General features: G+C 38.0%; 1 protein-coding gene across 1 annotated transcript in view; it reads right to left on the bottom strand.

Annotated features, from left to right (window-relative positions):
* Window positions 1-26,438, bottom strand: part of LOC124712177 (rhomboid-related protein 1-like) — a 72,302-nt gene that overhangs the window by 39,522 nt on the left and 6,342 nt on the right. The window contains exons 3-4 of the mRNA XM_047242472.1: window positions 12,783-12,996; window positions 108-221 (exon numbers count right to left, since the gene is read on the bottom strand). Coding sequence (XP_047098428.1) covers window positions 108-221; window positions 12,783-12,996 — 328 coding nt within the window. The remainder of the gene's footprint in view (window positions 1-107; window positions 222-12,782; window positions 12,997-26,438) is intronic.

Below are 26,438 nucleotides of genomic sequence, written 5' to 3'. Positions count from 1 at the left end.
ATTGACAGGCTTTTTTGTTCCAGGGTAATAAATTTGTAATACAGAAAATTAGCCAAAAACTAATATTGGGTAATGTGGAAACAAGCAGTTTCATTCAGTATACATACCTTGTCATCTCCAGCATTGTAATACCTATAGTACACTGCCACAGTGAAATCATATAAAATTATTATTGTTAGTATCATTACTTGGTAAGTATTGTACTTCATCTCACTCCAGTTCTGGAAGAAACAAATAAAAAATGATTTATTAGTCAAAATGAAACTTAAAACTAAGAAACAATGTATGGAAACTTAAGCAGAAGAAATGTCTGTTACACCATAAAAAATTTAAACAGAAGAATAAATAAAACTGAAATTGAAACAAAATAAAATAATATTTTTTCAAGGACGTAAGTATGAGAATTAATATATTAAAATACTGTTCCAGAACATCCTCTGAAGAGCCATTTAAGCCTCAGATATGAGTATAAAATATTGTCAAATATTGCAGTTTGATACAAATTATGTTGTTATAATTACTATGTGGATTAACAAGGATGTTCTGGCTAGAAATCAAATAGAAAGCTCATGACCACATAAAATTCAAGTATTCTTAATATCCACACTCTGTAATTAGTAGGAATATTTTTGTTAACATTGAAGCCACTAATTAGCTGAATTCTTTAATGACTACCACTAGTACTTGTATTTTCCTCACATTCTGTTTGCATTGTATACATTGTTTGATCAAAGTTTGCAGTACAATAGGCCAGCAATGTAAAATACTTGCAACATTGTTTGTAATTAAAGAGACATTATGCCATCCTTTGTTATAAATGTAAACATACTGATTTTCAGCCCTAGCAATCATTTTGAACTATATGGCTACCATTAAATGAAAACAAATTAAATTTGTAACTCCAATGTATGTTAGGAAAATGACACACTAATATTTTGTTTATAAATTAATCAAATGTAATTTGCATTGTTAATTTCTGTATATTATCTTGTTTCACATTTTTAAATTGTTTATTTCACAAACTACCTATACATACTCATCAGGAAATAATTTACCTAAATTACTCTGTCCACAGTTTATGTCTGTGTATTAATTTTATATTGTAATTTTGTAAATTTGCATCTTAAACAATACTACTGATTGTTACTGAAAGTATAAATAGATGTGCAACAGCACTGTCATTATGCAGATTGTTGTCAGTTTTCAGAGAGTCAAAATGTAGCCAGTTTGTAATGCCAATTGTTCATTACCGGACACCACCAACAGAGTAATAAAAGAATTCATTGCAACTCCTGAACTTTCATTGATGATTTTCATGATGTGGCAAGATTACTGCAGTTCCTTACAGAAACATTTTATGGACCACAGGAAATCAACAGCAAAGCAGATAGGAAGATCTAAAAGTTGAGTATCAAATTCTACTACCAAGTTTACATCACCCAAGAACTTAACTGACATTTTCATTGTTATTAATTTCAGCTTAAACTTTTAGTACAAACAGTGGAGGAAATTTTTTTATTATTCATGTTTGGTGCGACTAATCAATGAGATTTCAAAGTGAACATTACTGTATAGTAGTTTTAAATAATCACATTTACTCACATTCACAGCAGTGATGTTACAATATACAAAGATGAAAGCAGGAAAAACTAATTCTATTAAGTTTTGAATGACATGACTTAGTTGATAAAGAACTCACTGTGATGTATCGGAGCTCAAAAAGTTCAGAGTAGATATTACATATGAGATCTGAAGTATGGAGCAAGTAGCCCTACATGTCATACTATCAGTTACACATTGCAACTAACAATGCCTGACAACTCACAGAATTCTCTATTGGGCCATCTTATCATTTACTATTGACAGCCCTCCTCAGGCTTTTAAGTTGTCCACCATACAGTGTTACAATATTTGTTCTTTAACATTATATGTGATTATTTTTGTGCAACACCAATACAGTGTAAGTTCCAACTTACAGCAGTAATTATGAGGAGTTTAGACAATGGAGAGCCTACAGATGCTGAGTTACTAAAACTTCTTCAGAAGCATTTGCAAGCATAGCAACAGCAGCTGGTTTAGAAACAAAAGCAGTTCCAAATGGTGTTCCTGCATTTGATGAGAACACAGAAAAGTGAGAGATGGGCAAGATATACTTAGAAAGACATCAGCATCATTTATCAGAATTTAAGAAAACCTCAATGTAAGCTAAAACTTTTGTACCTGTTAGTGCTTTATCATTTTCTGCAATCTGTATTCTTCAGCTAAATATTATAATCTTGGAGTTGGAATTTATATGGCTCACAAACTTCATTCGAGGTCTGTTAAGCTTGGTTAGCAGATTTAAAAATGCTGAGCCACCACAACCAATTTGAGTGCTTAAGTCCTTAGTGACAAGATACCTTAATCCATGGTTTTATGATTATCTTGCCTCTGACAGTGAAATTCACTTAGCAGACCTAATATTACCAGGTCCTAGCTTGGAAAAAGAATTAGTCATATTCTAGAAATGTAATATATCATTGGTTGCAGAAAACATTCTGCAAGGAGGAATGCAAGTTGCTATCCTGAATCCATCTCAGCAGTTTTATGCTCAGTGCCCAGCTGCTGTTGGGCTAAGCAAAGCACTAGTCCCTCAGTATTTTTTTACAACATTGTAAACCCCCAATTCCTTGCAGTTGCGACTTCTAAATTTCTTCAGTTTAACTTATAATTTTGCCAGGCTGTCCCATAGCATATTTAACATCTCTACAAGTCTTCTGAGCATGGGTCTGGTTCACTTGTTTGTCAAACACTTCCATCTCGCCTAGGCTGTTTATAGATACTTTGCTGGCAGAACCGACCTCACAAGAGGTGAGTATGGTAATATTGCCAAATGTGTATCATATAATGTGCAGTTTGCTAGAACTTTTTGGGCCGGATGCACCCCATTAAAAGTACTCAGAATCTTGCACCTAACTTTCCAAAAAAACTTGTTATAGATGACCTAATTAATCAAGTACAACAACATTTTTAGTTAGTACTATTCATTCAGTCATTCACACGTCATGTTCTGTAAGTCTCATGAAAAATTCTTCAGCAATGTGTAACAAGCCAAGTTATACATTATCAGGTAGAATCAACCACTGCTATATACTTTGGCAAAGTACACCAACAGCACTTATGACTAGTGTAATTCTACTCAAACTGATAGTTAAGCTAATTACTTCTAGATTACTTCATGCACGTATGTTAGGAGGAAAACAGTTACTTTGAAAGAGCCACTGCTCCTCCATTTCCACTACTCATCTCCTGTTTTTATCTAATTCTTTTAACAAAGTATTTATTTAACTTTTCACAGACAACTATCAGCTGTCATATATTGGCAAAGTAAGGATCTAGCTAACTGAAATATTAGCATTACACATAATTTACATTCTGAAGTTCAAATTTTCTGAAACATTATAGAAAGAATTTGCTTCCTGAATCCACTGGCAACCTTTTACAGACTTTTACATCAGAATATAAAATTCCATTCAGAACCTTGAGAGGTGCGCATAGTCTATATGAACATTATTTCTACTTCTAGTATTGTGGTTGTGAAATAAGGAGTTCATCCCTAAAACGCTCTTCTTAACCATAGATACCATTATGGAGTGTAAGATTGCATGGTTTCATGGCAATACATTCTAATAATTTTTCCTCAAGCTCCTACTCACAACAGTCAAGTGCTCCCCAGCCACTGTCAAGTAGTGACTGTTCTATGATTGCCACTGCTGTCCTTACATAGCCAAGCAACTACCTGTGATGTCATTAGTACACAGTCCAGCGTGATACAAGGCAATGGGTTTGTTGCATGCCCACCATGTCTGCTTCAGCTTTCTGATGACAGGGTCTCAAGCTGTTCATAGTTGCAGACCACCATTTCTATTGAGGAAAGAGGGCATTGTCAGAAATTTTTATCTTGAATGCTTCTTTTATGTATGTTTAACCATTTGTCTCTTTAACAATGCATGTCTCACCAGCTGCAATTCAGTTTTTGTTTTCCAGTGCTCTTGCCCGCGAAAGGCAAAGGTCCCAAGTTTGAGTCTCAGTCCGGCACACAGTTTTAATGTGCCAGGAAGTTTCATATCAGCGCACATTCCACTGCAGAGTGAAAATCATGAGTCATGCTTGGGTAGGTCAGTTGGTAGAGCACTTGCCCGTGAAAGGCAAAGGTCCCGAGTTCGAGTCTCGGTCTGCAAGGTTCGCAGGAGAGCTTCTGTAAAGTTTGGAAGGTAGGAGACGAGGTACTGGCAGAAGTAAAGCTGTGAGGGTGGGTCATGAGTCATGCTTGGGTAGCTCAGTTGGTAGAGCACTTGTTCGCGAAAGGCAAAGGTCCCGAGTTCGAGTCTAGGTCTGGCACACAGTTTTAATCTGCCAGGAAGTTTCGTATCAGTGCACACTCCGCTGCAGAGTGAAAATCTCATTCTGGAAACATCCCCCAGGCTGTGGCTAAGCCATGTCTCTGCAATATCCTCTCTTTCAGAAGTGCTAGTTCTGCAAGGTTCGCAGGAGAGCTTCTGTAAAGTTTGGAAGGTAGGAGACGAGGTACTGGCAGAAGTAAAGCTGTGAGGGCGGGTCATGAGTCATGCTTGGGTAGCTCAGTTGGTAGAGCACTTGCCTGCGAAAGGCAAAGGTCCCGAGTTCGAGTCTAGGTCTGGCACACAGTTTTAATCTGCCAGGAAGTTTCGTATCAGTGCACACACCGCTGCAGAGTGAAAAATCTCATTCTGGAAACATCCCCCAGGCTGTGGCTAAGCCATGTCTCCACAATATCCTCTCTTTCAGAAGTGCTAGTTCTGCAAGGTTCGCAGGAGAGCTTCTGTAAAGTTTGGAAGGTAGGAGACGAGGTACTGGCGAAGTAAAGCTGTGAGGGCGGGTCATGAGTCATGCTTGGGTAGCTCAGTTGGTAGAGCACTTGCCCGCGAAAGGCAAAGGTCCCGAGTTCGAGTCTCGGTCTGGCACACAGTTTTAATCTGCCAAGAAGTTTCAGTTCAAGATATTGTTATGCCAAAAGTTAACCGCCCTTTTTTCTGCCTCCACTTTAAATGTCCCTCACCTGTTGTAAAGGAAAATGCTATAAGAATATTTTAGGAAAGAATGAATCATCTCCATGTTCTTGGTAAACTGCTTCCCTTTTTTTCATCCTGTAAATTCTTTCTGAATTGTGTAAGTGTGTCAGCTTTTACAATTCTGTGAAATTTGACCTTTTCCTTTCTTTATTAAACCTGAGTGATAGGGATGCTTTATTGCTGCTGTTTGACCATAATGGTCAGATAAACTATATATTATGGGGTCCAAAATGTATTTCCTGAATAACATTTGAGTTTTGTGACAAATTATCAATTGCTGGTACACTAAGTCTGTATACTCTTGCTGGTAATGTTAATTTGTGGATAAAACAGAACTGGAAATCAATAACTCTGGGTGCCCTCAATCAGACCAACCAAAGATGAAATCTAAATTGTTGTTGTGGTCTTCAGTCCAGAGGCTGGTTCGGTGTAGCCCTCCACAGTAGTCTATCCTGTGCAAGCTTCTTTATCTCCAGGTAACTACTGCAACGTACATCCTTCTGAATCTGCTTAGTGTATTCATCTATTGGTCTCCCTCTATGATTTTTACCCACCATGCTTCACTCCAATATTAAACTGGTGATTGCTTGCTGCCTCAGAACATATCCTACCAACCGATCCCTTCTTCTAGTCAAGTTCTGCCACAAATTCCTCTTTTCCCCAATTCTATTCAGTACCTCCTCATTAGTTACGTGATCTACCCATCTAATCTTCAGAATTCTTCTGTAGCACCACATTTTGAGTGCTTCTATTCTCTTCTTGTATAAACTAGTTATCATCCATGTTTTGCTTCCATACATGGGTACACTCCACACAATTACTTTCAGAAAAGACTTTCTGATACTTAAATCCATACTTGATGTTAAAAAATTTCTCTTCTTCATAAACACTTTCCTTGCCATTTCCAGTCTACATTTTATATCCTCTCTACTTTGACCATCACCAGTTATTTTGCTCCCCAAATAGCAAAACTCATTTACTACTTCAAGAGTCTCATTTCCTAATCTAATTCCCTCAGAATCGCCAGATTTAATTTGACTACATCCCATTATTCTCGTTTTGCTTTTGTTGATCGTCATCTTATATCTTTCTTTCAAGACACTGTCCATCCCACTCAACCGCTCTTCCAGCTCCTTTGCTGTCTATGACAGAATTACAGTGTCATCAGCATCAAAGTTCTTATTACTTCTCCACGGATTTTAATTCCTACACCAAATTTTTCTTTTGTTTCCTTTACTGCTTACTCACTATACAAATTGAATAACATTGGGGCTAGGCTACAGCCCTGTCTCATTCCCTCACCAACCACTGCTTCCCTTTCATGCCCATTGACTCTTATAACTCCCATCTGGTTTCAGTACAAATTGTAAATAGCATTTCACTCCCTGTATTTGAACCCTGCCACCTTCAGAATTTGAAAGAGAGTATCCACTCAACATTGTCAAAAGCATTCTCTAAGTCTACCAATGCTAGAAACATAGGTTTGCCTTTCCTTAATCTATCTTCTAAGGTAAGTTGTAGGGTCAGTATTACCTCACACGTTCCAACATTGCAACGGAATCCAAACTGATCCTCGACAGTAATGTGTTAACTATGCTGTTGGTAGTAGCTTACCTGCACTCCTATTTTTTAATTGATTACTAAACCTACTCCTGCATTGCTCCAATTTGATTTTGTATCTAAATTAAAATTAAATAATCACATGATACATCTGGACAGGAACAGCCCTCTGCAGTTGTTCGACTGCCTGCTGCATTTCTTTCTATTTGATGCCACTTTGGCATCTTGCATGTGCAAGAAGGTAAGATGAAATGAGGAGGCCAGTGCAACCACCCTCACAATGAATAAAATGTTCCATGCTATTATGCTGTTGTCAAACGGATTTCACTTTAAAACCCAATGCTTCATCTCCATCTGCAGAGGACATTATCAAGGGAGATTGTAGCTTTGTTGAATGTTTGATTCACACCCTTGCTCACTACTGACTACAGCAAAATTGTGCTTCCGTGATCTGCGCAGTGGCTTAACATCACGTTTTGAATACGTGAGCGCTATTGGCCATTAGCGACTGTATTCTTTCGCTGTTGCCATCATCCCATGGTGGAAGACTGGTACACATCTTCTTCAGCACCAGAATCCAAATGTCATTCAATTTCATGCCATCCTCATACCTACCAAAATTCCTGGGGTGTTTTGCAATAGCCTCTCTGTATAGCCTTTCATGGTATCCTCGTGCAGCTGCCAATACTTGAGTCCTATCAAATGGACTGTGGTGGTCTCCTAGCTGCAAGGCATGTTCCACAACAGCTGATTTGTCAGTCTCCCCTCTTCTGCAAATTGCCCTTGTGCTCTTCAAGTTGTTTTTTGACCATTCTTTTTGTAGTACCCATGTACACCTCCCCACAAATACATGGAATCCTATAAATTCTAGCTTTTTCCAGCAGATGGTGAGCCACCTTGGCTGATTTTAGGTGATCTTTAGGTGATCTTCCATGTAGGTGTGCAGGTTACTGTGATGTTCCACTTTCTTAGAATTTTTTCTATGTGGTCAGTCACATCCTTGATGAATGACAGGAAAACTTTTGATTTCACCAGCACTGTCCATTGCTATAATTTCTACATAGTGGTCAGGGGACATGGTTGTAAAAATGACCAAAAATCTGGAAAAAAAATTTCTTGGTCCATAGCAAAGAGCATTTCATGCTGATTTCAAAAATGTATAGTTTATGGGCATTAGCATTTTCTGTTCATTCTAAAATTGAGGTTGAACATAATGTTGCACAGGGGCCACACCCATCTGTCAGTCTGAAGTGCATCAGAATACATGATGCATTATTTTGTTCTCCTGTTTTTTCCATCTTTAGTTACAGATCATTAACATGGGTGTATTCTAGAAGGCACTGACACCTGGAACCAAAGTACAAGATTGTCTAGAAGGCTATGGTTCGAATGTAAACAAAGATCTGATTTCGGAATTTCATATGTGTTTAGCCCCAAACAAAAGTTTCACACAACCAGTTCAAAACACAACTGAATAATACACATCAGTTGCTTCAAAAGTCACCTGCAGTAATTGTGTCTACAGTCAGTGCTTCTAGACATAAACTTTCACTTTCTGAATGTAATAAGAACAAGCTTAATATTATTGTGAGCAGCAATGACAGAAATGTTATTGTGAATCTAAATATGCAATCAAAACTTTTGAAGAGTGCTGTGAAATGTAAGTACTGCGATTGTGAAGATAGTATTGATGTTTCTGAGGACATTTCAGCAAGGAAGGGTCTTTCAAGTCAGTTAGTGATTGCCTGTAACTCATGTAGGATGTACAGTGATACTATGACATCACCAGTAACTGAGAGTTGACATTACAGTGTAAATATTCAGCTTGCTTATGCAATGTGATGTATTGGAAGGGTAAGGAGAGGTGACCAGACTTTTTGTGCAGAGATGGATTTGCCCCCACCTCCACTGATGTTTGACAGATACAATAAATTACTACATAATGCTTTATGTTGTATAAGTGAACATTCAATGAAAAGAGCAGCGGAAGAAGCAGCAGCCTTGTCTGAGAATACAGACATTGTAGCAGCATTTGATGGATTTTGGGAGAAGAGAGGTCATACTTCTCGGAATGGGGCTGTAACTGCCACATTTATTGAAACTGGTAAGATACTGGACATGAATGTCTAACAAAGCGCTGCCAGGGTTGTTCAAGTAAATTTATTGGCACCCATGTTTGTGTAAGAACTTTGATGGCTCAAGTGGAAACATGGAAACAAAAGAAGTTCTAAACATTTTTAGAAGATCAGAGGTCAGTCATGGTGTGAGGTATGTAGGCTACCTTGGGTATGGAGACTGTAAAGGACACACTGCTGTTGTTAATGACAGACCATATGGGGACACTCTGATAGAAAAGCTTGAACGTGTTGGGCATGTACAAAAAAGAATGAGACTTTGACAGAAAATTGTGTAAAGACTTCAGAGGAAAAAAACTGTCAGATGGAAAATGCGTAGGTGGTCCAGGTTGTCTTACGAAAAGCGAAATTGATTCTTTGACTCAATATTATGGATTAGCAATAAGGAGAAATGTAGGAGATTTGGAGAACACAAGATGAGCTGTTTGGGCAACATGGTTTCACACAGTGTCTACAGATGAAACCCACAGTATGGATTGTGTTCAAAAGGGAAAGATTCGTGGTGCAACTACTGGTTGAGCAATGCTACAGGTATACAATATACCAACAAGCATTCCTTACCACTTGCTGTAATGGAGGAAATTAGGCCTATATATAGGGATCTGACAAATAAAAATCTACTTAGGAAATGTATGCATACTCTCTCTCAGAATGCAAATGAAAGCTTCAACAGCTGTATGTGGGAGACAATACCCAAAACTGTAGTTGTTGAGCTGACAGTGCTCAAGATTGGTGTAATGGATGCAATAATAACATTCAATGATGGTATAATTTCAAGGATCAATGTTATGAAGAAATTGAACATCTGGATGGGATGGAATATGACTTCAGGTATAACTGCTATTGATAAAGCAGCAGATAACCAAAGCAGAGACAGCTGCAGAAGCTGCTACCAAGGAGTCAAAGATAAAGAAAAGAATGAAGAGAAGGAGTATGGAGGATAAGGAAACAGGAGGACAACTGAAGTATGCAGCTGGAATGTTCTAGACGAGTATAGCGGTAAGTTAATAAATCTGTAAATCTTCTTTTGTGATTTACCAAAAACTTGTCTTTTCATCATTCAGATACATTTTTCTCCTAAATGGCTGAAGCTTAACTCACAAAAATTGGTACAGATATTTAGAATGACCTCCTCTACCTCCCTTGCCTAATATTTCCTGAAAAATCTATAATGTGATGATGATATTGGTGATATTTGAGCTACATTTTTAAATACTTTCGTTGTAATAAAATAAATCACTTGACTTTTTCAGAGATCAGCATCAGGGAAGGAAATTGGAGACATAAAACACATTCTTTTTCCAATCTGCGCAGTCAGTGGTTCCAAAGGAAATGGTACTGCAATGAAATAGTGTTCTATTTTTTATACTATTATAAATATTGTTGTCAGTACCAAAATATAATAAATATCTCAATGATTTTTTTGGGAAATGCTTTGACTAATGACCCTAACTGTGTATAAGAATTTTGAACTATCTCTCATTTATAGATCAGGAGCACTATGAGGGTGAAGATAATGCTAAAAATGCAGTCCATTCAGGGGTGTGACCCCTTAATGCTCTTTTCACCTCAGTGGACGAATAACCATTCTTGAGCAACGCATTGGTGAGATGTTTTAATTCTACATCTAGCAGCTCTGGTTTGCAGATTTCCCTTGCTCTATCTGCCAACATTTTCATGATGCCTCGCTTTTGTTGTGGGTGGTGTAGGTAATGGTCTGTGAGCATGGGTTTCTGGTAAACCATGTGGCCCAAGCTACCATCTTTCTTGAAAACTAGTACATCAAGAAAATTTACTCTTCCATCTGCCTCCTTCTCCTCCTTGGTAAACTGAATCTTTGGATTGATCCCGCTCAGATGTTTGTGAAAACAATCCAGTTCCTCCTCACCATACTGCCACAGAACAAACATATAGTCCATGTAATGGAACCAGGTATTTGGTTTATTGTTCACAGTTTCCAGTGCCTGCTCCTCGAATTTTTCCATAAAGAAGTTCACTGTAACCAGGCTTAAGGGGCACCTCATAGCGACACCATCTGGCTGTTCATAGAACTCTTCATTCCTTTTGAAATACATAGTGTGAGACAATATTTAAACAGTTCTGCAACACTGGGAGGAAAAATCCAATTCAGCTGTACCAGTCTTCCACCATGTGATGATAGCAACAGCGACAATGGCCAGTTGTGCTCGTGTATTCAAAACATGTGACGTCATTCCACTGCACGAGAGCTCGCAAAAGAGGAATTTTGCTGTAGTCAGTAGTGAGCCAGGGTGTGAATCAGACATTCCACAAAGCTACAATCCCCCTTGAAAAATGTCCTCTACAAATGGTGACAAAACGTCAGGCTTCAAAGTGAAATCCATTCAACCACGGCACAGTAGCCCAGAATATTTTATTAATTGTGACATTTTGGGCCATAAAAGTTTACATTTTACAATACAACCACCCCATCCCCAAGTGAATAAAATCTGCAACTTGGCTGAGAAGCAAACCTGGAGCTCCAAGATCAAGAGGCTGCAACACTAACCTCTACCTCCAAGCCATGGACAAATCTGCACTGAACTTTCAACACACAATCATTCACCAGTTATTTCTACTAACTTTTTAGTACTCCCCACCCCCAGCTGTGCAATGAAATTTAAAACATTTCCTTTGTGGTCTTATGAATTATTAGAACTGCTGTCTTGTATGTTATTCAGTATGTGTTAGTGAAGTATGGTACTCACATAGTTGAGACAAGACAAAGGTTCCAGGTTCGATTTCTGATCTGGATCACAATCTAATCAGCCAGAAAGTTCCACTATTAACACCAACTGTTCAGCTGTCTTAGCAGCAGACCTCTTCAGGGTGAGTAAATTGAGGAGGACAGCTACAAAGACAGCTGAAACATTGCTTTTAATAGTTGTTTTCGTTTCAAACTGATGCAGCCCCATTCCTAAAAAAGATTTTGTTAAAATTGTAATATTTTTTGATGTGTTGATTATTATAAATGATTTTCAGTCCTACTTTTAGACTTACTCTATTGAGTTGTCCCATTCGTTGCTTATGTATTTATCTGCACTAGATGCAATTAGTACAATGTAATAATCAAAATTAAGATGCTTGGTATATGCTCCAATAACACAAATTCTTTCTTCCTTTTCCCAGTTTAATATCTGTTACTATTCTATAGGACTACTGATAAATGTTTTAACAATATGATATTTCCTTTTTCTGACACCTATTTCATTTTTCTCATGGAAAAGTTTAATGGAAGCTGCACTATTGATGAATACATACTTCTGCACACTAACATAGCTTGATATAACGCCTTTCGCTTGATAATTGTTAGTTTGGTTATTGCTATGGTCACCCTGACAAAATCCATTAAGTCATGTCAGGACAAGTATCCAGCAATCCCTTGTAAAAATTCCTCATTTTTCAGCCATGGGCAATTTTAAATTTATTATCTGTCCCTGACAAATTAACAATTTGGAATTGTGAAACACATTAAACTTAACTCTTTAATCATGAAATTTTAGGAAACTGGCTTATCTTTTGCTTAGGCCACCATTAAGTGATGGTGTTCAAGGGTCATGTGATCCATACATCACTCTCATGGCTGTCAAAATCAGTTGTCCAAGTGGAGCCACTACTTCTCCTTTGAGTAGGTCCTCAGTTGTCAACAGAAGTCTGAGTATATGCTGTTCCAGTTCTTCCACAAAGGAACAGAATCCAGAAAAAAACTCTGGATCCTCTGTGTAGCAGTAAGATAGCAAATCCTCTCAGTTACAGAGGCAAATAATCTAAACATGTAGATCAATTTAAGTACTTCTGAAAAATCAGCATGGCACAATAAATATGAGTCACTGCACAAACATATCACAGAATTCTCACAAACAGAATAATTCATTATATGTCACAGAGAAAACTATATGCACTTTATCACATTCTCACCATTTCAAGAAAAAGACTCACATATACAATAATCTGCTAAAATCCTTAAAGAGCTGCTTACCAAGAAAATAGCAGCTATATGAGCAAACAGAAGGGCATAGACACCTCCAGATGCACCTGCAAGGAAAACTACTGGATCAAAAACAGATGTGAGGAGGGCACCAAATATGATTCCAGATGAGTATACTGCCAGCATCCGCCGCCTTCCGTGGACCATTTCAAGGGGCACACCCAGCAGAAGCTGCACTACAACATTAACAATTAGGTGTGTTGTCCTGTGGAAAACAAAAACTCATCTGAGACAAAGGGACAAAGGGGAAACATATAGCTTAATGTATCATGAAATACAAATTAAAATTATAAGAAACTGGAATGCAGTAATAAGAACTGCTTGTTGAACGCTTGTTGAAGGAAGTGTAATGGCATTTACAGAGCAATACATAGGATACTGAAAACATGTTGTTGGTAATATGTATATAATATTTATAGAGACATAACATGTCTTTATTCAAGTGTCCAATGAATGAGATTTCTCAGCAATTTCACTACATTCTCTAGCAAGGCAAATTCATGTTTTTTTTTTTTTTTTTTAATTTATTGGCTTCTGGGATATGCCTATACAGCCACATCAATAGTTGAATGTCAGTTATGATGATACAAATGTAAGGACAACACAACAACCAATTTCTGAGCAGAGAAGATCTCCGATCCAGCTGGAATCAAACCTGGGTCCCTGTGGTTAGCAATCTTCCATGCTGACTGGGCAGCTACCAAGGCAGACTTCTGTAGAGTTGATGTCTCCTTTTAGCCATACCTGATGTGGACCCCACACATTTGAATAGTATTCTACTGTAGAACATAAGGGTTTTCTGTGATTAATATCTTTTGTGGAATAATTGCAGTTTTATGGTATCTTACTAATATATTAAAGATTTCTCCACCAAACCCATCAATTTTAACAGCTATCATCCCTTCCATGCCGAAAAGTTCCTCGTCTACACACAAGTCGACAGTGGATGCTGCATGTGCATTGACACACAGTTCCTATTTGAATATACCGAAGGTTCTGCTGTGGTATGTACAAATATGTAAGTATCATCCCACATGTTTTGTGGGTGGCATTTTCAAGACTCTATAGTGCTGTTATTAGTATAACTACTGCTAAGTAATCACATCTTTGAGAAAGATGGTCACTAAGTAAATTGTGCAATTTCTGTGTGCATGAAAACATACGTTTTTAATTATATTTTTTCATTGTTACCTACTTTAAATTGTAGGCCCTTTCTTTGGTTTATGTTATAATTACAGTGTCAAAAGTTTCTCTCTACACTGAATAATATTTTACTATCCAGTATAATGTAATTAATTGCAACCTCAGACTTTTGCAAATGAATATGAAGCTGGTATCCGTACAGATACCATTGGTGATTTTGGAGCTCTCAAAGAATAAAATTATAATGAAATCCACACCTTTAGCTGCTTACAGGTGTTGATAAATATCAATGGGGGCACACATTTTTCAGCTGTCCCCATTGATCTTTATCAATGCCTGTAGCAGCTAAAGGTCTGGATTTCATTATAATTCCCTTTTGCAAATGATGTGGTTACATATGATGACATATTACCTGAGAAGAGCTACGAAAATATTCAGACCTTGATAAGATTTCAAAGAAGTGCAAAGATTGGCAACTCACTTTAAATGTTGTGAAACATACAATTATGCACTCATAGTATCCCATCATTATAATATCAGTGGGTCACAAATGGTATCAGTCAACTCAGAGAAATACCTATGTGCAACAGTTTGGAAGGATATGAAATGAAATAATCACATAAGCTCATTTATAGCTAGAATACTAGGGATGCAGTCAGTTACAAAAGAGATTACTTACAAAACATTTGTGTGACTTGCCCTAGAATATTGCTGAAGTGTGTGGGACCCATACCAAATAGGAGTAACAGGGTATACTGAATGGATATAAAGAAGGGCAGCACAAATGGCTTAAGGTTTCTTCGATTCATCAGAGAGTGTCATGAAGATGCTGAAATAACTGAATTTGCAGGCTGTTGAAGACAGATGCAAACTATCCCATGAAAACCTACTTAGAAAGTTTATAGAACCAAGGTTAAGTGATGCATCAAGGAATATATTATAGACCCCTACATAACACTCTCATATGGACTGCAAGAACAGTATTAAATAGATTAGACTAACTGGATCATGGTAAAAATATTAGACAATTAGACTAAGTACAGTATGCACAGATGCATTTAAACAATCTTCCTGTGCTCCATATATGAATGGAACAGGAAGAAGCCCTAATATCTGATACAACAGGAGGTTCAAAATGTTTTTCAGAGTATGGATGTAAATTTACATGTAGATGTAGATGATTTCTGAAAAACTATTTCAGAGCATTAAAGAAGAAACTCAAGAAATATTAAAGAAGAAATACATGAAACTCTGTGTCTAGAAGATAGCACCATATGGAAGAAAAAACAGAGAAAGAGAAACTGGAAGTATGCAAGATGTGGTGCTATATCATGCTATTCAAAAAACACAGTCCAGGAACACTTAATTTCATGCTAGATGGAGATCAGACATGTAAAATTGTATGATCAGACAATTATGGGAATATGCAGAACAGTGTAGCATAGATGAAGGTGTAATAGATGTATAGAATTTGAAAGGCCTAGCACAATACAGAGAGAAGTCAGGGACATCACCAAACCTGTCAATAGATTGATAACTTAAAAAAAGTTGAGGGCAGGTTGTGTCTTGTCTGGATATCTCAGTTGTTATGAACATTGCCTGAGAAAGGTGAGGTTCCAGGTTTTTATCCCAATTTGGCATGCAGTTTTACTCTGTTAGAAAGGTTCAAAACAACACACACTCCACTGGAGAATGACAGATTCATTCTACACACAAACTCTAGGCTGGGGTTCTGCACTCTTCTTTTTTTCCCGGGAATGCTGGTTTAGCAAGTTATACAGGAGTTCTTCTGTGAAATTTGAAAAGAGAAAGGGAAGTTATTAGGGGATGTTCCAAGTTATGTCTCGATAGAACATTGCAAGGTAATGTTCTGAGTTCAAACCCCAGTCTGACACGCATTTTTAATCTGTGAATAAATTTTAAAACAGTGCACACTCCACTACACAATGAAAGATCCATTCTGAAAGATGTAATAGAATTTGTAACTTGAATGAAAAATTATTATAGCCGGTTCGATTTCCGAATACATTTCTGAATCCATGTGGGTTTACAGCACTGCATAAATAACAGTGTCACATGTTTTATACACGACTGCATTCCAGGTATTTTCATCCTCTGTAGACACTGCAATGCCTATCACTGCCACTATGTATTTATGGTCTGTGATAAAAAAGGAAAAAATGTCCAAAGTTCAGAACAAGGCACACTTGCCAGAGCCACATAAAATATTAATGTGCAAGTTATAAGACCTATATGTGATAGCAGTGTGCCTCTGTTGAAGTCACAGTAGAGGACTGAAATGTAACAGCTCATTTTTCATAAAATTTCGAAGCTAACTTGGATTGAATGATTAACTATTATACCACTAAGTAGGTCTCATTTAAGTGATTTTGCCTTTTGAGCTTTGCAACATAATTTTCAACAACTTCATACCAATGTACTCATTAATATTACTTTCATCCAATGGCAGTAACATGTATTGTCAGATCATTTAATTGCAATTAGGAGTTTTCATTTACAAAAAATTGAGTAACAAAAGAGATACCAAATATACTGTAATTATAATGTTTGAAACCTGTAACAACTCTGTGTATCATACTGTCAGCTTGCTATGCTACTGGATAATGTAACAACAGCTAACTAACTTGTAATTCATGTAATTCACAAAATGAAACCAGATTAACAATGTAAACAAAGTGTTCATTTGGGCTGCTTTATTATATATTGAATTCTGTTAACAATAAAAAAATAATGTACTCATATTTGAAACAGAAAACATATTAGGAATGCTTGGAATAATTTTGTTTCAGTGTAATTAAAAAAATGCAATCAGCATTGTTTATTCATATCATTTCACTTATTTTTTCCATGAAAACAAAAGATGTCTTTGTCTTTGTATCACATTTCATGAATTTCAGTTTTACCCACTGGATGATGACATTTCTTGTGACTATCAACAACTTCTGTGATTTTAATTACAGAATTTACTATACGCAATATTACATCAATTGTTAGCAAGAGTATATAAGACCCAGAATAAATCATTTGTGAGGTCCAGTGCAATGTAACACCTTGAGTAGCATTCCATGACTTAATAAATTGTACACCTGTTGACAATAACTGACTTTTGATATCATTTGAGAACCATGGTGTCTTCTGGCCATTGTCACTTAAGAAACCTACAGGAAACATCAACTGCAGCAAAGCAACAAAATGAAGATAAGTTCTGGTCAACATTTATTATTCTTGACAAACTAAGTTACTGAAACATTTCTTTTTATGAGTAAATAAATTTAAGCCCCAAAACTAAACTAATTTATGTAGACCTACGTAAGAAACACTGTATTTTTGTATTAATTCCATGTATTGTCTTTAAATTGCCTTATACTGTAAAATTGTAATTAATTGTTAAACATGAAAGAGCAATTGTATTTTTCAGTTGGCAAATGATGCATCAGATGCAGCGCAACAGGCATCGACAATCAAATTTTATGCAATCAGCTGCACTGCAAAGGAGCACAGCAAAGTCTCTCAAATATTTTTCCATGCAAGAAGCTTCCAGAACAGGAAGAGACTGAGGAAAAATGACAGTAAAGTTGCCTTCAGTTGTCTATTTGTTTATTAACATAAGCAGCATCTGGCTCACTCTCTCTTGATATCTCTCTCTCTCTTAATGATTGCTCTCTCAAATAATTTTGTACTTGAAAAATATTTTCAAGGTGTATAAGGTATTTATCTATGTAAAAATATCATCAATATATCAGTAATTGTTGTGATTTACCAATTTTTCACTTCAACAACATTAACCTTGCATGCCAACTTTTCTATGTTTCAGCTAGGAGAACTGCAAGACTGCCGACATATCATTTGCTGGCCGCTGCCGAACAACATTGATGTTTGAATTTTTAGTAGCCACTTGTGCGTCCCTGAAATCTGTTAAGTCGGTCTGTAAATGCAGTTTCCAGGCAACACTTATGTGCATAACACGTAATATTAATGATCAGCGTATGGCCAACAAATGATGTGCATAGTCAGTCCACTCCTCGGTATCAAAGCAAGTTAGACAAAATCTTGAATTATTATTTTTTTCTCTCTTAATGGTAAATTTATCTGTGCCTTGTGATAATTTAAACTTATCATTTTTTTAGTTGGCTTCTTCTTTTAATTAAGAGCACTGCAGTTAATTTCCTCTTATCAAAATTTATATTTCAATTACCACTAAAGAGCGCCACACAAATAGAGAAAACTTTCTTTTTTGTAAATAATAATTTAACTAGCACCCACTGTGGGGCCAGAACTAAAATTCATGAATGTACTAATCTTTTGTTTGTTTTATTTTTCGTGAACCAACTGCACTGGTGGAGTACTGAGGAAATAGATGTTGAAGTGTAAAATAGATTCCTGTCATAGATGATGAGCTTCACCTCCAATCCATGTGCAGTTCTGCATAAAAGGTACAGTCGCTTGCATGTTGCTGTTGCAGTATATTGCAATAGTTTTGCCATGCATAGTCACATCATTTCATCGTCAGTAGAATCAGCTTATTGCACTCTCAGTGTAGAATAGTATAGCTATTGCTGCACTGCAGTGTAGAATTTGAGCTATCGCTAAGCTGCACACCAGCTATTAGTAAATTTTCGTGTGTTATTTTAAAGTTATCTTGTTATTCTGCCAGTTAGGTAATTTCATAGTTGTGTCTATAAAGTTTTGTATAGTTATTCAGGTTAGATGGAAGGAGGGTACCCTCTCTAGGCATAATTGTTTGTAAAATGACCAAAATTGGTAAATTCACAAACATGGACCCTGTACAAGAAACTACCGGTGAAGATATTACCAATGTTGTCACTGACTCAATAGCAATTGAAACTGAGCCAGATAATACAGTAGTTGGTATAACTGAGCAGCCTCATCTGCAGGGAGTGCCCAACAATGCCCCGCACTCACTGCGGACACTTTAGCAGCTTTATTAGATAGAATGGCGCACATGATGAACAAACGCGATGAAGTGCAAGCTGCAAAAGAAAGAGAACATGAAAAAGCACAAGCTGCTAGGGAAAGAGAATGTGATAAAGCGCTCATAAAGCAAATCATGGAACAAAACAGGTAATGTGATGAATTGCAAGTGGAAAAAAAAAGAGAACGCGATGAAGCACTAGCAGCGAAATTGATTGCTGGCTTCAAAACTATTACAAGAGAAGTCTCAGCAATGCAAAAGGTCTCTAAAGACCTGGCCAAAACAGTAACTAAATTAATGGGTGATGTCAGTGCTGTGCAAACTGCACAGAAAACCATTGAAGAGACGATAGAATCAATGCAAAGGGCACAAAAGAAAATGGAAGAGTCCATTGCGCAATTAGCACAGGTAGTAAATAATTTATCTTTAGAACCAGATCCACCTGCTGCAGCTAAAATAGCTGAATAAAGTGAGACTATAAATAAAGAATTCTATCACTGGTTGAGAGAAAAGGACAAAATGACAGGTGACCGTATTAAATCTGAAATAAAGAGCGTTGCAGCCAGAGCTAACAGAGAAGAAGCCACAGAATTAAATAAAACTAAGAAAATAATAGCCACGAAGATAGAGCAGCTTAAGCAGTTGTCACAGACGAAATATCAAAGTGGCACAAAGAAATCACAACACAAATCCAGAACATTCATTGCGTTGTGGAAACATTACCACTACAATGACATAGCGTACCGCAGCTTGACATACACATGCGTGATGGGTATGAATCTGATCCGGGAGTTGCAGGATCAATTTATGAACAGTATCAGAGAGAGGACCCCCAGATACAACAATCACCGAGAGTGATGGGGCAGATAATGCTTTCATGGGTATTTTAATGGATGAGGGCCTAAGGCAATGGAGCCTTACGGGCAGCAGAAGCTATCAAGAATTATGATACATATAGCCAATTTGAAAAGGCATTCCTGTCAAAATATTGGTTGTCAGGAGTACAAGAGAGATTAGGAAAAGAGGTCTTTTTGCTGGAACAGTATAATCCAAAACTAGGAGGGTTACACTGGTATTTTGGTATTGGGGCAAGCCGGTGGCACAGAAAGATGTGCTCTGGCTGTTAAAGGCAAAATTACCACCCAACATCTGAGAAAAATTAATTATTGATCCAGACAAGGACATAGAAAATTTTCTTTTGGTGCTATACAGTATTGATTTGATACAAGAGGATGTAATAAATAGCAGCCAGTACCAAGAAACTCAGAATGATAGGCATAACGGACATGGCAGCAATCACCATAACAATGCTGGCTCACACCATGATGGCAGTGCATCACATGCCGGCACATCAACAGGTGGTGACGGTAATGGACATGTTCAACAAAAACAATCACAAAAACAGACTGCACAAGAATAACAACAGATACCACCCTGGGTATGATAATGAATGACTGCAGTGGCTATATAAACAATAACAACAACCAGAACCATAATTACCAGAGGCAAGGTAATACATCTACATCTACATCTACATTCATACCCCGCAAGCCACCTGACGGTGTGTGGTGGGGGGTACCTTGAGTACCTCTATCGGTTCTCCCTTCTATTCCAGTCTCATATTGTTTGTGGAAAGAAGGATTGTTGGTATGCTTCTGTGTGGGCTCTGATCTCTCTGATTTTATCCTCATGGTCTCTTCACGAGATATACGTAGGAGGGAGCAATATACTGCTTGACTCTTCGGTGAAGGTATGTTCTCGAAACTTCAACAAAAGCCCATACCGAGCTACTCAGTGTCTCTCCTGCAGAGTCATCCACTGGAGTTTATCTATCATCTCCGTAACGCTTTCGTGATTACTAAATGATCCTGTAACGAAGCGCGCTGCTCTCCATTGGATCTTCTCTATCTCTTCTATCAACCCTATCTGGTATGGATCCCACACTGCTGAGCAGTATTCAAGCAGTGGGCGAACAAGCGTACTGTAATCTACTTCCTTTGTTTTCAGATTGCATTTCCTTAGGATTCTTCCAGTGAATCTCAGTCTGGCATCTGCTTTACCAACGATCAACTTTATATGATCATTCCATTTTAAATCACTCCTAATGCGTACTCCCAGATAATTTATGGAATTAACTGCTTCCAGTTGCTGACCTGCTATTTTGTAGCTAAATGATAAGGCATCTATCTTTCTATGTATCCACAGCACATTACACTTGTCTACATTGAGATTCAATTGCCATTCCCTGCACCATGCGTCAATTCGCTGCAGATCCTCCTGCATTTCAGTACAATTTTCCATTGTTACAACCTCTCGATATACCACAGCATCATCCACAAAAAGCCTCAGTGAACTTCCAATGTCATCCACAAGGACATATATGTATATCGTGAATAGCAACGGTCCTACAACACTCCCCTGCGGCACACCTGAAATCACTCTTACTTTGGAAGACTTCTCTCCATTGAGAATGACATGCTGCATTCTGTTATCTAGGAACTCTTCAATCCAATCACACAATTGGTCTGATAGTCCATATGCTCTTACTTTGTTCATTAAATGACTGTGGGGAACTGTATCGAATGCCTTGCAGAAGTCAAGAAACACGGCATCTACCTGTGAACCCGTGTCTATGGCCCTCTGAGTCTCGTGGACAAATAGCGTGAACTGGGTTTCACATGACCGCCTTTTTTGAAACCCATGCTGATTCCTACAGAGTAGATTTCTAGTCTCCAGAAAAGTCATTATACTCAAATATAATACGTGTTCCAAAATTCTACAACTGATCGATGTTAGAGATATAGGTCTATAGTTCTGCACATCTGTTCGACGTCCCTTCTTGAAAATGGGGATGACCTGTGCCCTTTTCCAATCCTTTGGAACGATACGCTCTTCTAGAGACCTACGGTACACCGCTCCAAGAAGGGGGGCAAGTTCCTTCGCGTACTCTGTGTAAAATCGAATTGGTATCCCATCAGGTCCAGCAGCCTTTCCTCTTTTGAGCGATTTTAATTGTTTCTCTATCCCTCTGTCATCTATTTTGATATCTACCATTTTGTCATCTGTGCAACAATCTAGAGAAGGAACTACAGTGCAGTCTTCCATTGTGAAACAGCTTTGGAAAAAGACATTTAGTATTTCGGCCTTTAGTCTGTCATCCTCTGTTTCAGTACCATTTTGGTCACAGAGTGTCTGGACATTTTGTTTTGATCCACTTACCGCTTTGACATAAGACCAAAATTTCTTAGGATTTTCTGCCAAGTCAGTACATAGAACTTTACTTTCGAATTCATTGAACGCCTCTCGCATAGCCCTCCTCACACTACATTTCGCTTCGCGTAATTTTTGTTTGTCTGCAAGGCTTTGGCTATGTTTATGTTTGCTGTGAAGTTCCCTTTGCTTCTGCAGCAGTTTTCTAACTTGGTTGTTGTATCACGGTGGCTCCTTTCCATCTCTTACGATCTTGCTTGGCACATACTCATCTAATGCATATTGTACGATGGTTTTGAACTTTGTCCACTGATCCTCAACACTATCCGTACTTGAGACAAAACTTTTGTGTTGAGCCGTCAGGTACTCTGTAATCTGCTTTTTGTCACTTTTGCTAAACATAAAAATCTTCCTACATTTTTTAATATTTCTATTTACGGCTGAAATCATCGATGCAGAAACCACTTTATGATCACTGATTCCCTATTCTGTGTTAACTGCTTCTAATGTGCAAGCCCAGAATCGAAATAATGACTGAGCTGACAGGCAAGAAGTGCGCATAGTTGAGGTGCCAGCCTCAACTATGATGCCATCAACAAACTAAGTGCAGCTGAGTCAAGCTCTCTGATGGCAGCCACGGGACAGAACAGGGGCAGAACTGTGCTAGAGCATGTGCACATGCTCCAGTACAATGACAACCAGGACATGAGGCATGAATTGTTTACAGATAATGGAACAATTTCTGAACAGAATCGTGAATTTGTACAGGCTGCTCTGCAAGCCATAGTAGGAGGTATTCCAACAATGCTCATTTTTGATGCTGGTGCAAGTGCGAATGTTATTGAAGGAAATTTTTTCCACATGATAAATCAGCACTGAAAAGTACCGATGTTACTGGGTCAGAATTGTGTGGTACCCACTACAATTGGCTCTGGAGGCCAAGTTATGATACAGACATGCATAGATATTAAATATGAGAGCAGAGATGATAGATGCACATTCCTCATGTGAGAGGTCTCATGGTATCCTGTCTATTAGGCACTGAGGGTATGCAGGATAGGGACGTAGCTATCGACCTTCCCCATGGTCAATGTCATTTGAGGATTGGAGGAGAACTAAAAATTCTGAACTTGATTAAAACAAAAGGTTGGTATACCAGGCTTTGGGATGGTATTCAAGTGAAAATCATAAACAGAAGGATGCTATGGGTGCAAGACCATCATAGGTACCATAGCCTTTCACCAGATGAACAGGATAGCCAGTTGTATGATGTAAACTCTATCGCCATTTGGAGTAAGTCTGAGAAATCAATGTCTTTGTCAGATGAACAAAGACAAGATTTATGTTTACTTCTGAAGACATACATTCAGGTCTTTTCCAAAAGGCCTGGTGTCCTAAAAGATTATGAATATTGGGTGGACTTATACCCCCATAAGACCTTTACACTTGCAGCCTACTCTGTCCTGTGATCTAAGTGTGAGGCAGTCAGACAGGAGCTTAATAACATGATTTAGTGGCGCATCACCAAATCATCTTTCTCCCCCTATAGCAGCCATCTCTTAGCAGTGGGCAAAGTAGGTGGAAGGGTGCACCTCGTCCTAGATGTGAGGCCAATCAACAAGTCCCAGTGAGTTTAGAGGAACAATCACAGAAATTTCTTGGGGTACAGTACTTGTCATCACTCAACATGTGCTGCTCGTACTGGCAAGTGCAGTTAGGAGAATAATCTAGAAAGTATACTGCTTTCATCTTTGCTGGCAGGTCCTACCAATTTAGGGTTTTGCCCTTTGGCCTCAACGTAAGTGCTGGAGTGTTTATCTCCACCCTGGGCATGGTCCTGGGACCAGAATTGCTGGATCAAGTAACATTGTATGTGGATTATTTGCTAGTCACAATTCCCATGTGGGATGAGCAACTGGATGTGCTAGATAGGGTGTTCAAGAAGTTCTCTGAGTAGTAAGTTCAGTGTAACAGCCAACTTAGAGAAATCGAAGTTTCCTAGACATGAATTAAAATTTCTTCGACACATCATTTCTCCCACATGTATATTACCTGATACAGAAAAGACCAATGCAATTTGCAAATTCCCAGCACCTGCCACTAAAAAGCAACTTAAATCTTTCCTTGGGCTTGCACCATTTTTTCGCCTTTTTATAGCCGATCAGTCAATGAACGATCCTGATCTCTTAAATTTACTGAAAAGGAATGTGGTTTGGCATTGGTTGAGCAAAGTCCAGCAGGCATTTGATAATATCAAACAAGTCTAATATCAGTGAACATCGTGCATCACCCTAACATGACCAAAGATTTCTGCATGATAGCTGATGCTTCCTGCTCCAGTTTAGGTGCATGCCTCTTTCAGGAAGACTACACAGAAAGTGTACAAAGTCATCAGTTTTGCAAGTCGAGTCCTGACTCCGCTACACCATTACAGAATTAGAGGCATTAGCCGTTGTGTGGTCTTTTAAGAATTTTATTTATTACATCTGTGGTAAACATATCAAAGTTTAGTGTGACCACCAGGCACTTAGTTTACTCTGAACATGCAAATTGTTGCATCAGCACCTAGTGCAGTGGATGCTGCTACTCCAGGAATATGATTATGAGAGTGTGCATATAAGCGGTAGGGAGAATGTTGTAACAGATGCACTATGTCATTTATCACAAGGTTTACCTGCATATTAAACTTAGTGGAACAAATGTCCAACTTAAAAATTGTGTTATTGAAAGACCCTTTACACCACCAATACTATTTAGAAATGTGTAGGAATATGGCTAATTTACAAGATGCAGATGACAGGTGGTCCCAAGTCAAGCACATACGCTTGCTGATTGGCCCCGCCACAAACTGTCACAATACTTTATGGTACATAATGATGTGCTTTTCCATCACCAATGCAGTCAACCAGAGTCATGGTGTGTCTGTGTACTGGACAGGTATAAGGAACATGTGGTATGGTACACCCACATTGCATGGGGGCACTTTGGGGTCGAGAAGTGTAAGAGAAAAATTAAGCAGTACTGTTACATACCGAACCTGCACTGGTATGTGCATAAATTACTTTGCACCTGTAAAGTTTGTCAGTGAAGTAATCCTTCTAATCTTTCCAATAAAATAGCACTGCATGTGATTATCAGTAATAAACCAGGAGAGGTGGCGGCCATTGACGTCTCCAGCCCCCCCCCCCCCCCCCCCAAAGGTGAGGGGAGGCATCAAATACATTGTCACCTTGTACAACCTCATTTCAAAATTTGTACATTTGTATGTCACTAAGTCAGCTACAGCAGTGCCCATCATTAAACGAATCCACGAAGATTTCTTCCCAGGATCAGGAAGCCGGATACTATTCTATCTGATAACACAGCAGATTTTACCTTCAAGAGATGGAAAAACTTCTTAAAGGAAAATGCTATCTGTGAGATATTAATAAGCAGTTTCCAACCAGAATAAAATCCCATGGTACTGAATAAACAAACCAAATGAGTGGAATTTGTTTCACCATTCAAGTAGATGGTAAACAGTCTTCCCCACACAACAATGTAACTTATTCCAGCATCTATTATGTTTGATACTAAAGAGAGGAATGAACAGGTCAATCCTCTGACAAAATTTTCTGATGATGAATTACCCAGAGAGGAACGAATCAGATGAGCACTTATTGCCATTAATGCTGCTGCACAGACTAGGAAGCTTGCTTGTGATAAGAAGCTTGGCAAAGTGCAAGAGTATAAAGTTGGAGGTCATAGCCTCCTGAGATCACTTCTAAAATCTTCTTTCTTCTAAGGCAGGACAAGAAGTTGCAAACGTTGTACACTGGTGCATACAACATTGTATGCATTCCTTATGAAGGCAGTTGTTTGCTTACCTACCCAGATTCGTGGTAGATCAAAGGCTTATACCATCAAAATGATCTCAAGGAAGATGTACAATGATGAACAGAATTCATATTGATCTATGTAAACAAGGGCAAGCAGCATTTTGTATTATTTTCCTTATTATTATTATCTGTGTTATCTTATGGATTTTGTATTCATGTATTTGTTAAGATAGACAGAATATGGACTATAAAAGGAACAAACAAGACTGTAAAGATTTGACTAATTAATGAGAAAGCACAGTAGTGCATACAATGTACATACTAGTCTAATGCAGAGATTATTATTTTGATATTCATTTCCTGTGTTTAGCTGTAAAGTATTTCTTATGTTTTCTTTTTTTATATTTTATGTTTATTCCAAGATTAATAAGTGTCATTCAGACACTGTCACTAACGAACTGAACAAAGACAGCACCTTCAGCGCTTACAGAAAATAAACATGAACTGAAATGAACTTAGAAA

Source organism: Schistocerca piceifrons, chromosome 8 (genome assembly GCF_021461385.2).
Source record: "Schistocerca piceifrons isolate TAMUIC-IGC-003096 chromosome 8, iqSchPice1.1, whole genome shotgun sequence".
Taxonomy (NCBI): Eukaryota; Metazoa; Arthropoda; class Insecta; order Orthoptera; family Acrididae; genus Schistocerca; species Schistocerca piceifrons.
Note: the sequence above shows the minus strand (reverse complement) of the source record. Positions and strands in the feature narration are given on the sequence as shown.